The following is a 16,509-nucleotide window of genomic DNA, read 5'->3' on the forward strand; positions in this document are numbered from 1 at the left end:
TTCATCTTTTCATCAGTTTTGGTGACTACTAAAGAGCTTTACATTTTGCATTAAAATAAAACCATGTTTAGTTCATTGATTACTTAACAGACATCAATTAAACGAAAAAATAAACCTGTTGCAATGTTCTACTTAGATTGATAGTACTAAATGAATGGCAATGAAATCAAGGAGGAAAGATTCTGGTACTGAGTAGTAAATACAAATGAAATAATCATTATATGATATAATGTCATCTATTAAACAATTAAACAATAGCAACAATACATTGCCTAATGGTGAATGCAGTATAAATTTTCTACCAATTTAGCTGAAAAAAACTCGACCTATAGTCATGTTGGCACTGACGAGAAATGGGAAGAATCTTTTAGCGTTTTTGGTTCAATGTTGTTAATAATCCACCTTTATTATGGAGTACACTGTTGCATCCACTTGCCTCTCTTTTCTCACAACCACAATTAAAAAGGAATCTAACCTCAGTGAGGAATTTGAATCTGAATTGATGGCATCCGCGTTTTCCCTCCACCACATGCATAAACAAAGTGTATATCATACCCACATCCCAGACGCCCACACTCTATGAAACCACAATAGAAGACCATAAAAATGTTCATACTTCAATGTCCCGCTGACCGTCAGGTGCAAAGACATGAACATTTAAAAAAAAAAACACTATGTGGAAGTCAAACCAAAAACAAGGAACATCAGCCATGCTAACACAACTAGCAGTTTGGCTGCATATGAATGCTCCCTGCAATGCGTGACTGGGCCAACGTTTGAATCTAGCACACATGCTAACGATGGATGCAGAGAGATCATCCATGCATGCACACAGACAAGCAGGGATCAAGGTGACGGTACACTCACTCTTAATGATTGTCTGTTGATAGATGGAGTGATGCAATCATAAAAGGATATGGATTGGGTTGATGGAATATACACACAGATAGCTCACCGGTTTGTCTTCCTTCTTTCCCTCCACCTCTTTCAGCACATTATCCAGGCTAAGTATCTTTATATGTGTGTGTGTTTGTCAGAGATGCCCTGCTATATCCACATCCAGTGCTGTCCCATTCTCTGGCAAGCACTCCCTTTTGTTTTAGTCTATTTCCCCTAAAATAATTGTCTCCTTGCCTCCCTCTTATTCTCCTTTGCCCGCAGTCGCTTGCTCGAACCTCACAGCTGACAGCCTAATGCCCTCCATCACTCGCCCTTGGTGAAATGCTTCCGTTTTTCGGTATGGACAAAAATAGAGCAAACGGGAGGTGAAAAACGTCTGCCTTGTGTTTTAAAAGCTGTTAGGTATTAGGTTCCTCTGCTTAATCTCCGAGATTTTTTTTGTCTGGTACGCGGTGTCTCGCCAGCGAGTCTAGTGTGATGCTGCAGCGCTGTAAGCTCCTCCCCAGAAAGACAGTGGTGCCTCACAGCTGAGAGTGTGAGAGAGAGAGAGCAGGGTTGGGGGACATTTTCGAAGGTGGAGGGAGGGTATAGGGGGCTAGCTATTCCTTGTGGTGGCTGGGGGTGGGGGGTGTCGCTATGCTGGAGCGTCTGGTGCAAGGCTTGGATCCCTCAAGCCATTGATATTAAGACTAAAAAGTGACAATTTTCAATTGGAATTACATAATGTAGGTAAGGGAGGATTAAGCATTCACTTGGCTGACATTAAAGGGGGAGTGTATTATAATACACTGCTTTTACAGTAATATGTTCTATGTCATTATTCTAAAAACAGCTTTTTGGGTATTAGTGTTTTTATGAAATATTAATTAAGATTGACCTGTTATATACATCTCAGCAGAGAGCTAATTTTTTACTTGCTGTCCACTTAATATCACATCTCAGTTAGGAAGTAAATAACCAATCATTGCTCTGCTTAGCAAAAGCAGGGGAATTCTGATTGGTCGTGACAATGTCAATATCATTTTCAGAGAACCAGTGTTGGGACTAACCGCATTATGGCGTTATTTATTTTAGGGAGGGGGGTAATCTAACTAATTACTTTTGCTAACCCTAACGCCGTTATCATTACTGTCAGTCAAAAGCGGTGGGTTACTTTGGCTGCAGAACGCCAATGGCAGCGTGTCACCCCTGGCATACCTGACGGCTCTCCTCTGAGTTTGTTACATCAAGTCTTTTGGGATCAGTCACCATTCAAAATCGCAACTACCATATAGTTATATAGAAAAGGCGAATTGGTGAATGCGGCAACCAATTAGTGTCGTTCCCAAACGGAACGGCTCTACGAGGCGTCGCTTGGAAGTGGGAGTCGGCTACACACCAATTGAGAGCCGGTTCCCTTACACACAATATTTTTCTCTTGTGATTGGTCAAAGGGCTTTTTTTTTCCAAGAATTATGTGCTGTTGACTTTGAATTTGATGAGTATAAAAGGTTAAAATTGTTCTGTATTTTATCTTTTTCTTTGTATACTTATAAATATTTAATGTATGTTTCCTATGTTTTCTAGAGTTAAGGTTTAAGTGTTATTTCTGCTTTATTTTTCCCCTTTATAATAATAATACATCATAAATGGTAATATATTGATTAAACAACAAACAACCTGAAGAGCCTTTTAAGAGGCCAAAAGAGCTGACTCTTTTTAGTGCATGAAGGGGGGCGGCAGTAGCTCAGGAGGTAGAGCGATCGTTTTAGGATTAAGGGATCCCGGCTTGTCCGTGTTACATGTCGAAGTGTCCTTGGGTAAGACACTGAACCCCCAATACCCCCAATAAGCAGGTTAGCGCCTTACATGGCTGCACAGATCACGGCTGCTATTGGGAAATGTGAAGCACATTGTAAAGCGCTTTGGGAAGTCATTGACTTGAAAAGCGCTATAGAAATGCAGATCATTTCATTTCATAGTGAGCCAAGCCGTAAAAAGCCAGTTCTCTAAAAGAAGTCAGATTTCCCATCTCTACAACAGCCCATTTGAGTTTGATTTAAATTATTAAACTCACTTTATATTGTTTACTGCCGATATACTACACAACAGGAGCAAAACGGGAGGTTTAACAAGACTTTATTAAAAATTTTCAACATACTAATGGTATTCCAACTAAATACAAAACACCTTGGGGCGGCAGTAGCTCAGGAGGTAGAGCGATCGTTTTAGGATTAAGGGATCCCAGTTCAAATCCCGGCTTGTCCGTGTTACATGCCGAAGTGTCCTTGGGTAAGACACTGAACCCCTAATACCCCCAATAAGCAGGTTAGCGCCTTACATGGCTGCACAGATCACGGCCGCTATTGGGAAATGTGAAGCACAATGTAAAGCGCTTTGGGAAGTCATTGACTTGAAAAGCGCTATATAAATGCAGATCATTTCATTTCATTTCACCTTGGTGATGTCTTTGACCGGAGTTTCCTTTAATGCTTGAGGAACTATGACAAGCGATGGCAATTCGGTCTGACCACCAATTATTACATCAGCAATGGCACTGTCATTTGCCCTCATTTGCTATTACGTTCCGTGCCTAAGTAAATATTTGCGGTCATGAATTCACTAATTCGTGGAAAATGAGCACTTTGTTTTTTATTATAAGCAATATCATAACACCAAAACAGAATTGAACAGCTGGGAAAGTTATTGACCAAATTCTCTACACTTCTCATTCCATATCATCTGCGTTAATGTCAGGTTGCTGATGTTTCCTCAAGGAACGATAACTAGCGAATGAAATTTGGTCCGGTACAGCAGTGTCTGAAATAACGTCTGCCCGGGGCGTACATCTTTTACGTCTGGCGTAAAACTTACAAAACGTCTCCGCCCGGGTGGCTGACAACTTTTTCAAGGAAAAAAAAAAAAACCTAAAGATTTTTTTTCAAATCAAACGTTTGCTTTATTCCGATTTCGAAATCTTCTTTCTGTTTGGAAATTTCGGAATTTCGGTTTGTTTGGCAATTTGCATACTCAGTTCCCAATCAGAAGCCTGCATCAACTAACATCGTGCTTCGGGACTTTCCCGGGTGTTATAAGGTCGTGCATTCGCATAGCATTTCCCAAAGTAGACGCACAGAGAACACAAGAAAAATGGATAACTGGCTAGGAATCAAGACAAAAGCTCAGCCCCAGAAGAAATATTCAAAAGAAGCTAACAAAATGTATGACGCTACAAAACGTAAACGTACATAAAGAGCATCATGGAAAGAGTTCACGTGGCTTGTAGCAGACGACGCAACGCAAACATTGCATGAATGAAGATGAGTAAATACAGGTACCTACTGATGACAGAAGGAAAACAGCAATGTCGCAGACATGCAATAATTGTTATAAGTAGATTTATAATAAACTTAGTTTTAAAGTGTTGTTCTGTTATATATTCTGCTTATCAATCCTTAAAACTTTGCGACAATGTTTTTTTTTTGTGCTTAGTGTGTTTCAAGTTGTGAAAAATGGGGCAGGCAACTTTATGGCTGGGCAGGCAACTTTTCAGAGTTGTCTTCCCTGGTGTCCGGTAACTTTTTGTGTTTTTGAGTTTCACACAATGGGTACAGCCTCAACCACCAATGACAACACAAAAAAAAGACTTCCATGCTTGTGTTGCAATCCGCCATTATTCTCTGTATGGATACCCTGGCGCTAACATGGAAATATTAAGCTTGCATTTTATGCGACGCAGGCCTCATTAACGTCTTCTTTTGTTGAGTAGTAAATCTGTGCTCACCATCTTAAATGGTCATATGATACAAGAATACATCACGTAAACAATTTGGAACAGAACAGAAAACAACGTAGCTGAAAACAGTGTCAGGTGTGCGGGGGAGCCTGGCACCGCTGGCGTTCTGCAGCCAAATAGGTCGACGCCAAATTCCCCAAGCCGTTGGGACTAGGTGTGCGCCGTCCTTAAAATGTAAGAATAGACGTGAATTTGTTCATTTTTATGGCTGTTCAAGCCTGCAGCTTTAAATCGTACAAAGGCAAAATCAAGTTTCGTCCTCTAATTTGAACACGCGGCTTTTAACATGGCTACTTCTATTCAAAAAGGTGAAATATTGGAAGTATCCCTTTGAAGTCATAACAAATCACTGTACTGATTGTTGTCATTTCTTCAGCAGCCTGATCAGAATACAAAATATTACTGTGCCCAAGTCGTGTGTGGGTGTGTGTGGTTGTGTGTATAAGAAATATTAACTGCAAGCCACATTTCTAAAAGCAAGTTGGAGGAAAAGTACAAGTACAGTACATCGAAAAGATACATCTTCAAATGTTTTGCTGTTAAGATTTGTTCTGCAGGGTAACAGTGCTGCCCTTTCTTTACAAAAGGCCAAGTAAAAGCATGACAGAATTGAGCCTTTGTGACATACTACAAATGTAGAGTGTAATTTAACATCAGACTACTTGGGTCACAACCAAGGAGGGACGGATTAAGCATACCAACAGAAAATTTTGTAATGCTGCTAGATAAGAAACATATGTTCAGGTTTTTGGGTGGTACTTGTACAGGTCAAATAAAGTTAATTTGAACATGAAGTCTATAACAGACAAAAAACCTTTAAGTATGTAGTTATACTAAATATATTATAATATATAGGGTTGGTTAGTTGGATCCCTAAACAACTAGGTGGTGTGTCTTGAGCAAGCACAGCCTGGTGGCGCCCAGGCCAACAAATGTTCACATTCGTTCTCAAACCGGGGGACCTTTTAAAGTGTTAGGTGAATGTACTAACCACTGCACTTCGTGTGTTTTTTGCCCAAGACACAGCACAGAAAATGGTGCCCCGCTAACTTAGTGGTTAAGGGATCCACCCCACCCCCACATATACATATACACACAGTATATAAATATACACACACACACACACACACAATAGATTAGAAGTGTCCTTGGGCAAGACACTGAATCCCTAAAGCCCCCAATAAGCAGGTAGGCGCCTTGCATAGCTGACTCCCTATTGGTGTGTGAGTGTGTGTGTGAATGGGTAAGTGTGAAGCACATTGTAAAGCACTTTGGGAAGTCTTCATTGACTTGAAAAGCGCTATATAAAATGCAGACCATTTACCATTTATACATTATATATATATATATATATATATATATATATATATACACACACTATAATATGTTGTTATGTGTTATACTCCTCTCCCCTAAAGAACATTTCAAATACCATAATGTTTCCATCTTATCCAACAGTCATGCTTGAGTAAACAACAGTAGTTAAATAAATTCAGCTATGAAAAGATTGTGAAAATCCCTGCACTCACTGTCCTCTCCGGGGCATGGCATTCCAGGCTGCTCCGGAATACTTGGGAATACTGCAGTGTAGAAAAAGCAGAGAAAGTAAGCGGTTTACGTTCCTTTTTAACCACTCAGCTTATGAGTAGATAATTTGAAATTGAAACAAATTGTTAAAAAAGGGTATCTACAAATGATACAATGACTACATGACAGCAATGACAGAAACAATATTTGAGTACTTAACGTGCCATGTAACAGTAGTCCAGATCTTTTGTTTCGATTGTAAATCCGAAATGCCTCTTCAAGCTCCAGCGGAGATGAGATGGTGCAAGGGTCGCCTGCAAACATCCATACAAAGAGTCAATCGCAGTCATGTCATATCTCGCTGGGTTGCTGGTTTTAGAGGTCGAGCAATTTGAATGATTAAGCCACTTTTATAAACTACTGGACGTCTTATTCTCCGTCACATCCTTTCAATATTAAAGAACTTGAAGTGGTCCTAAAAATTGTAAACATAGACAAAAAGTTAGTAGGCTATTAAAACTACATTTGTTTAAAATGTTTAGGTTTGTCAATTAAGATTTTGGGACATTCCAAAGGCTGGGTTAAATGCACGTTTGCTCAAGGGGGCCATTTTTGATGAGAATGAAGTATCTGATATCAAAGCAATTCCATCGTAGACGTGTCTTTGCTTTTAGTGTTTTTGGTCAAATGTCTTGGGTTAGGATTATTTTCATAATTATTTCAAACATGTCAAATCCATTCAAATTTTAATTTAAAGCAAACACCAGTGAGAAGCAACAGAAAACGGTGCTTATTAAAAAAGAATAATTGGTCAGTTGTTTGCAAACACAAAAGAAAATGACAAAATAACTGCATTCTCAGCGTCCACTCTTCCCTGCTGGTGTTTTTATTGTTGTTTTTCACTGTACTACTGCCATGTATCCTGAATAGAAGAATACTACATGAATATAAAATCCAAATTCATTATTTCTTTGAATTTTATTTAACACCTTAACGTTCCGAAGGCCATCCTGCTGGCCGTCGGACTGTTGATAATCAAATACATGTCACAGTGACACAGAAATATGTCATGCCACATATCATTGGAAAGCTTCAACTCTTGGGATTTAGGATATGATGACCATTTCAAAATGGACTCATGACAAAAACATCACAATGTAAAACAAGATACCTGAAAAACTATGAAACCGTGATAGCTCACCAATATCCCCCTGGGATGTCAACTGATCATTTGAATGTCCGGAAACATGCAGTTGATACTTCCAGGACAATCCAATGAATTCAACCGTGTAAAAATAGGTACGCAAAAACAAACGAGAGTGCTAACAGATAAAAGAATAATCTAAAAGTATTTCTGAATCGTTGGACTTTCATTGGTGTAATCTGTTTGTCTTGCCAAATAATTTCTGTTTACAAATAAACGGACTCGTAAAATTATTTTCAATATGACCATTAGCCCTGTTATCTTTTGATTGACACCGCTCTTGGCCAATAGGAGGCCTTTTTTTACGGTCCACAGCCCGCATTGAACGATAAAGGTTTGTTCGGTAAAAGGGAGATCGCCTCCTTTAGCTCAGAAAATTTTCAGCTAGTAGTAACCGATTTAAATGATGACTGACATATTGGTTAATCAATGAAATTCTGAACAGCGCAGATATTCACTGCATATTCAAATTAAACCACAAGAATAAAGTGTGTGACGTCTTTCGTGATTCATTTTCACGCACCATTATCAGGCGCAATTTTGAACAGTCATTGATAGACATCTGGAAAGAGAAGTCAAACATTTACAATTCTTTACAAAATGTTTAAAAAATTGGCCAAAGTAAAAAAACACAGTTCCATAAGTTTTAGTGATGTAAACCAAAGGGCTACTTTTGGAATCGCCTTGACCTACCATTAGAAAAATGTTTAAAATGCAATGTTAAATTTTTCAGATTGTGGTCAAATTTGACAAGGTTTCAGGTAAGGCTTCAAGCTATTATCTCACTTGTTTTCCAGCTAAGATGCCCATGCTACACTCATCTGGCGAGAGTAAAAACCTTATTCTGCGTGTTGCAACTCAGATTACTCAATGTTAGTAGCACTTGCAGGGATTATTTCCGTTTGGGACAAAACCTTAGTCTTACCTTTCAAAAGAAACAAAAACCTTCCATATTCTTCAAATGGTTCAAGGACAGCATTCAATTTACTTTGGGTACGTATTGGTTCGGGATTTTAGGTGAGTTTTACAGAATCCTTAAGGCGTTAACTCACATCCCACCCACCCCGCTAAAAATAATTAGAGTGTATAAAATGTGCTACTAAAGTAAACACCCCATCCCATAGTGTACTGGAAAAAAAAACATACAGATAAAATGCCTCCACAAATATGTATGCCTAATCAGGCTCTCCATTATATTGAATGGTTTGTACAAATTTCTTGCAAAGATGTGGTACTGGATTTAACAGCAGCACACTTTCTCTCACACAAAATCTAGTCAAATTTGGACGTTAGTCAAGTGCCAATACCCACCTTCATCATCAATCCATTTGAGTGTGATGGGCTGTTGTTTGCTAAGGCTGCACATGGTTCGCACTTCCTCACAAAGTTCCCAGAACGTTAATTTGGCAGCGAGGTCTGTGATCAACATATCTCTGAATGCACACACACACACACAGACATGGTTGGATCACTTTTATGAATGAAGCACAGGTCAAAAAGATTGAATTGAACCTTTAAATTTGCTGTGATTAAAATGGTGGCATTGAAACTTGAGTAAAAACAGTTCAAGATAGAAGTCAGTCTAATATGTGTCTTTGTGTTCTGGGATTAAAAGCATCTGTAAATATACATAATTAATAGAGCAGTTGTTGCGTGTGTAACCCTTGCACTGGCGTAGAGTGCACTTCAAGGGTGTGCAGCGTTCCCGGTGATTCTTAATGCATGAGAATGTAACTTACTTTGCTAAAGATTGCAAGGTGATCTTTGAGCCCTGTAATCTGGTTTTGTCCACTTCCAGCTCTGTTAAGACTGTTCGGCAGCAAGCGAGGAATTACAGACAAAACCTGGACTTGTTAGTGGAATGGTTCGCATACTTTCAGAACCAGAAAGTAATGGATGGCTGAAGTTATGTCATAAATGTATAGTTCGATGAACACTACACAGTCCACAAAACAAAATTGTGAAAAAAATTTGCATGGACTCGACTTGATAGAAATGAGTGTAATATATCCCCACAAATACAGTTTGAGAGTTTACGCTTCGTGAGAAGACATTACAGGACAATGTTGGCTAAAATAAAAAAAAATAATAATGATTGATTCAAGACCTTGCATACCTCAGATTATAGGTTTAATGTCAAAAGCAAGACTTTCTCTATCATCATTCACACTTTTTAAGAACACCCACTTACGTATAGCTGGACAAAAACAATATCCTTAAATACTTTTTTTTTAAAAAAACAACAACAAAATTTCTCTAAGACCCATTCATTTCCTGTTTTCTAAATTATATAAATTAGGAGTGGCCAATCCAAGCAAACGGAGTTACCAGACAGTCATGCGTCCTAAAGATTTTTTTTATTACTTTAAATAAATATGTTTGGTCTTTTGATTTTAAAATCTCCTATAAAAATACGTTAGTAAAACTGTGGACTTGGATAAACATTTATATTTACTGTGATTTGTGACAGGTGGTTGTGAAGTACAGGGGTGATCACTGTCTGTGTCATTTGGAATACTTTCTAGCTCACCCAAGGGCATTTGTGATGATAAATTCCCCCAAAAATAACACAGAGAGATTAAAATATATCCAACGCCCCACCAATCTATGGTAAAATAAGCAGCTTCACTCCCTAAATTCAAATTCCAGTCTCCTCTAAAAGCTGGTTGGGTAGACTTTATTTCAAACAATGCACCTTAACAAAGGCTATGAATTTCCATAGCTTGGCATGTCTTTTGTTAATATTGGACAAGTGATTCTTCACCTGAAATTGTTTGACAGATACAGATTGAAGTACAACTGCATGGTTGCAACAAACAATGGAAGCCTGGCACATGCATGTACACGCACACACATGCAACCACACACGTGTGATTTTTCAGGTTTTTTTTTAATGATCCTGACCATTTTCCAATAACTCGCCAACACAACATGAACAAAATGTGTGTGCTACTGAACTGCTTACCTCTCTGTGATAAAGTCGAAATGACAAACGGAAAAATTTAAATAGTAATGCAGTGTCTGAAACTCGTGACAAAAGGTTACCGGACACCAGGGCAGACAATTCTGAAAAGTTACCTGCCCAGCCATGAAGTTGCCTGCCGCATTTTTCACAACGTGAAACACAATAAGACAACAAATCGCAACAAAAATAATAATAATAATAAAATGAAATAAAAATTGTTGCAAAGTATTAACTATTGATAATCAGAATATATAACAGAACAACACTTTAAAATTAAATGTATTCTAAATCTACTTATCACATTCATTGCATGTATATGACATAGGTGTTTTCCATTTGCCATCAGTATGTACCTGTATTTACTCATCTTCATTCATGCAATGTTTGTGTTGCGTGGGTACGTTTACGTTTTGTAGCGTCATAGATTTTTTTAGCTTCTTTTGAATATTTCTTCTGGGGCTGAGGTTTTGGCTTGATTCCTAACCACTTATCCATTCTTCTTGTGTTCTCTGTTGCGTCTACTTTGGATAATTATATGCAAAGACATGACCTAATAACGCTAGGGAAAGTGCAGAAGACCTAAGTTATTTTCGATGCAGGCTTCTGATTGGCTGCCCAGTATGCAAATTGCCAAACTCACAGAAATTCCCAAATCGAACGAAGATTTCGAAATATGAATAAAGCAAACGTTTGATTTGATTTTTGTAAGTTGTACGCCCGATGTAAAAAATGCACGCCCCCGGGCAGACAGTGTTTCAGACACTGAGTAATGGCACTAATTAAACGACTAATACCACTTCTATTAACAATAACAACAAATATCATCACAACATTGAGGGGGGAGTAGCTTTTCCAGACTTACAACAATAAGGCATTTACGGACTTATCAAATTAGGATTTATCTTTAATTCAATTCAATAAAAGAGTTTTGGTCAGTATAGTACTCTCTACAAAGAATATGCATCATTGACATATCCTGCAGAGTAATAATTTACATTTTTGTATATCCTGTACTGCTGGTAGATGTATTGGCACATTTAATACTATTGTTCAAAACAAAAAATATGTGACGTCACTTAAAAACAGTGAAGGTGTGTTCACAGTCGATCTTAAATTAGCCACTTGCATTCCTGTCATTCATGTCTAACAACAAATGTTGGATCTATGGGCAATACTACTTAACTGGGCCGTGAAAATAAAATGTTTGTTTGTTTTTTTTTTTTATTCAAGATTTTAATATAATCAAAACAATTGATGCACATTTAAAAAAAATATTTAATGTCCTGTTTGGATATTACCTATTGTACTAAATGTGTTGCACTAGAGTACACATGTCTTGTAAACCACCCCGTCGGCATTTTATTCATTGGAAAAGTACAGATAAATCACAATATAATCTTTAAACAAACATTTAAAGGGACACTGTGTATCAATCATCGCCTCATAGTAGTAAAAAAAATAATCATTAAATAAATGTTGATGGCCAGAAAATAGCTTACCTTTGCTGGGTCACAATGATTTTCTAGTAAGATTCTTTCTTTAGTGGTTGACTGTATCTATTTAACCCTACTTCCAATAATTAGCATGGTCATAAAATAGTTACAACACAGTAATAACCTAGTAAGTTGTTATTTTAGAAATACATATCAAACTGGGTGCCCTTTGTGCTTATTAGAAACAAAAAGTTACTCTCACCTTGAAAAAGGCTAATTTAAGTGATAAAAAAGAAAATACATGAACTCTCACATAAACATTAATTTTTAAAGATAATCGTAGGTCAAGAAATTTGCAATGACTTTACATAATATTAGCATGACCTAGAGGAAGTTGACAATCTTTCACCATCTTGCTGCTCTGGGTACCCAACAAACAAAAAACACGTGAAAGGTTTGGCAAAACGTAAGAAAAACGGTGCAGTTTGGTCACTTTGACTCCCCGTAATTTGTATTCTGCCTCTTGATTTTTAGCACTCTTTGATCGCACAATAACATACCTGTCAACCTCCACGGCTCCATGCCCGTACAAACTGTAGTATTTTCCCTTACAAAATACAAAATAATCTTACCCCATTTTTTTTTGAATGATGCATGATGGGAAATCCACAGGCAGCAGACGCATGCGCACAGTAGCATCAAACCGCTCGCTTCGTTTGCAACAAAAAAAATGATACCGAGATAGAGGATACCGCGGCAAACTCGTTAGACTTGATTGACTTGCAGTTTTGTGATAGTCGGTGTATACCGGATGGTACCCATAATTGCCAAATTTGCATTTTTCCACACAGATTTTATTGTACGTCGTACACATCTTAAAATGCAGAATAACTGTACTTTGTACGGAAAAAACGGACAGGTTGATAGGTATGCAATAACGCGACATCCAGGGTTGGGTAGGGCTACTTTAACTTGATTACTTTCAATTACTTTTGGATTACTCCAATACCAAATATGCTAATAAAAGACAAAAGAAACTAAATAGGAATAAAATTATGACTCACAACACGTGGTAAGCTTTCTCTTCTGGCTTTGATCTCTTTGATCTCCGGCAAAACTAATATAAAATGCGGCAGAAACAAAATGAATCTAAACAGCTTGCCAACATCAGTTTTGCCATTCCATGTATTTCGTTACTCCCCAAGCCTGAACAAAATTTAGTAATTTTATTCATATTTTGTTTATTTTGTCTTTTATTAGAATATTTGGTATTGGAGTAATCCGAAAGTAATTGAAAGTAATCAAGTTAAAGTAACCCTACCCAACCCTGGCGACATCTCGTGGTCAATTAATACACAGTGTCCCTTTAAGAACGCACGAATCCAGTCGAGAATCTAATCTAGAAGTAGGCACAAGTCATTATTTATCACAAAAGTATAACACAATTGAGCTCATTTTCAAAGTTTCGATTTTAAATTAAAGAATAAATTTAATAGGAGTTATTTCCCAGTTAGTACTACAAGCTTGTGAATCTTTAAACGCGTTACCGAGCAAGCAGCAGCGACACCATAATCACAAGTCAAGTAAAACATTTTCCTGACAATGACATGGAAACAATGGTAGCCAATTACCTTTTTAAATCGTGTTAAATAACACTAGATTAAACCCAAAAAGAAAAGCTTTTTGTAACGGGATGCCATGATTCCGTTTTTAACAAGTGTTTCTCCCTTCTGTCTGGAAAGCTCTAGAATGGATAGCGACCGCTTTTAACATGGACACATTTCCATTACTTTACACTTGTCAATTCACTTACCCGCAGTAATGCGCTTTAACTTTAACCGACTCCGACTCCGGTTCCATTACGGATCCGTTTGAGGCTAGCATATGCATCGTGGGATATTCCACGTTATTACCGAACTAACGCCTGGGAAACTTGGCTGAGAAACCCCAGTTCGTGTCCGCGACGGCCGTGAAGGAAACTCGGCGTGGAAGTTTCTTGAGGACAGATAACATTCAGACTACTTTCGCAGACGTCTTGGTCAAGTTTGTTCTAGGAAATGCCAATGTTCCGACTTTACCTTTCAAAACAAAACAGATAACCAGTGGTGAAGGAAAGACGCGGACATAAGTAGTGTAATGACTTTTAGTTTGAAGAAAACTATTACGAAATGTGTTCATTCAGTTGCCATACTGGTTAACTTGATACTTCCCACCTCTCGCTATGGTTACAGCAGACAAACTCACCAGCCCAATTGTTTATGCTCTAAAGTAGAGGTCGGGACCCTATGGCTCGCGAGCCATTTTTGGCTCCTTTCATGAGTAAATATGGCTCGGAGATAAAATAGAACTAGCGTATTATTTAATTGAGAGTTACACGTGAAGCCGTTTGTCGCGCAAAACCAAGACAGTTCTGAATAATCCCTAAATTTGTCTGAGCATATACACTATCTATCTATCTACCTTGGTCATATCCCTCAAGAGGGGTGACCGACAGCAAGACAAACACATACAACAACAAAGAAAATAAAAAGGGGGGGGGAGCAAAAAACACACACTAAAATTTTTGGACCATGGCCAACCCAATTGCCCAAACACCTAATCAAGTTAGGCACCTCGGCACCTAAGTTGGTCATGCTTTCGTCCCTCCAGATGAAATGGGACACCAGAAAGCGGCCATGTCACTCGGGTCAGGGTGACACAACACACTCTTTTGTTCAACAGCAGGGCCCGACAGCTTTCACTGGTTTACCCCTGCCGCATCATACGGGTGCCCAGCCCATCCTTAAAAACGCGTCCACAATCCCACTATCCTTTCACAACACCACTATATACAGGACACAATTTTCACCACAGTCAAGGTGTCACACCAACAGACCTCGTTTTGGCTTTGAATCGCTAAAAAAAAAAATCATATTTATGGAAGCTCACTATCCTCTATCCATCCCTTATCTGCACCGCTTATCCTCAGTAGGGTCACAGGAGTTCTGGAGCCCATCCCAGCTATCTTCCGGCAGTGGTCCCGGGACACCCTGAACTGGTTGCCAGCCAGTCGCAGTGCACACAGAGACAGACAACTCACTCGCTCATTTACACCTATGGGGACATTTTGGACCGGCCAATTAACCTGACATGTATGTTTTTGGAATGTGGGAGAAAACCGGAGCGCCCGGTGGAAAACCACACAAGCACGTGGAGAACATGCAAACTCCGCACAGGAAAACTCGTAGCTGGATTTGATCCCATGACCTCAGAACTGTGTCCCAGATGCGCTAACCAATCATACGCCGTGCTGCCAGCTCACTATAATTCTATGTTCATTGTTTGGACACTTTATAAGGAAAAGCCACACAACAGATTTCAAATACCCAGAAGCTCTAGCAAGGCACCTAGAGCCATTTGATTGGGTGATCAGTAGGAATGGGCAGAGCTATACACAGCATGCACTCCTTCTCACCCATCGCCGTCCGCACTGAAGGTAAATATGTTTGTATACCCGGCTCACTCTCCTAAACGGATCTTTAGATTATTTTTGTTGCTTTAATCCATACACGACCAATTATTATGAAACATTATCCACAAAATAAATTAATTCAAAACAATTTATTATTCTACCTAATTATAACACTGCATTTTTTTCACATAACAGTGAACTTTTATATTCAAACTTTGAACCTTTTTATAGTCAAGCAACTCAGATTATCTGAAAGACAGATGACAAAACAAAATGTATATTGAAAATATGTACTTTTTGGTGCAACAACAAATAAAATATTGAATACAAGGATAAACTTTATATTTTTAATGTAGAAAAAAAGTACCGGTAATGGTGAAACATTAAGATATTTACAGATCTACCAAAAAAGAAATAAAAAAAACATTTTAACCTCTCATATACTTAACCAATTAAAATTCTACACAGAATGCATCAAAAATGCATATTGACCAATCACAAGAGGGGAAAGGGCGTCTTGGAGGGAACTGGCTCTTGATGGGGGGGCTATTCCCATCGTTCACTTTCAAGAGGCGGCTAATAAAGCCACTTCGTTCAAGAACGACACATCACGAGACGCGAGTTCAGAGGTTCAAAAGACAGACGAGTGAGACAGCGAATATTTTTTTCCTCACAGATGTGAATATTGTTTTTTATTGAACTTTAGGTGGTCAATCATAGTCAGCCATCTAGTTAGTTAATTCATTGACTCGATTTAGAATAAAGAAACTCTGTGAAACATAAATATTAAGCCAAACTGTATTTAAAAACAATAATTTTCTTGAATAAAAATCAATAAAACGTTATGTTTAAAATGTCATGCATGCATGAATGTCTTTTTGGCGAAGAAATACAATTTATCAACAACTAATAATGATTCTTCGAGACTGTATGGTGACGTCGCAATAGTCTAGCTGCAATACTGCACTACTGCAGTAGAGGTCAGTAAAGATATAAATGAAAACACCGAGTAGTGAAACATTGTGTGGCACGTCACCCAAGGATTCGTTGGTCCAAATCAAGCAGGGTTGGGTAGGGTTACTTTAACTTGATTACTTTCAATGACTTTTGGATTACTCCAATACCAAATATGCTAATAAAAGACAAAATAAAATAAGTATGAATAAAATTACTAAATTTTGTGCAGGCTTGGGTAGTAACGGAATACATGGAACGGCAAAACTGATGTTGGCAAGCTGTTTGGATTTATTTTCA

At 38.3% G+C, this 16,509-nt stretch overlaps 1 protein-coding gene across 1 annotated transcript in view; it reads right to left on the reverse strand.

Annotated features, from left to right (window-relative positions):
- Nucleotides 1-13,872, reverse strand: part of prkcz (protein kinase C, zeta) — an 80,440-nt gene extending 66,568 nt beyond the window's left edge. The window contains exons 1-4 of the mRNA XM_088330997.1: nt 13,618-13,872; nt 8,718-8,839; nt 6,427-6,516; nt 6,205-6,255 (exon numbers count right to left, since the gene is read on the reverse strand). Coding sequence (XP_088187123.1) covers nt 6,205-6,255; nt 6,427-6,516; nt 8,718-8,839; nt 13,618-13,694 — 340 coding nt within the window. The 5' untranslated portion in view covers nt 13,695-13,872. The remainder of the gene's footprint in view (nt 1-6,204; nt 6,256-6,426; nt 6,517-8,717; nt 8,840-13,617) is intronic.
- Between the last annotated feature and the right edge of the window lie 2,637 nt (nt 13,873-16,509).

This window comes from Urocampus carinirostris, chromosome 3 (genome assembly GCF_059441175.1).
Source record: "Urocampus carinirostris isolate Australia breed hairy pipefish chromosome 3, RoL_Ucar_1.0, whole genome shotgun sequence".
NCBI lineage: Eukaryota > Metazoa > Chordata > Actinopteri > Syngnathiformes > Syngnathidae > Urocampus > Urocampus carinirostris.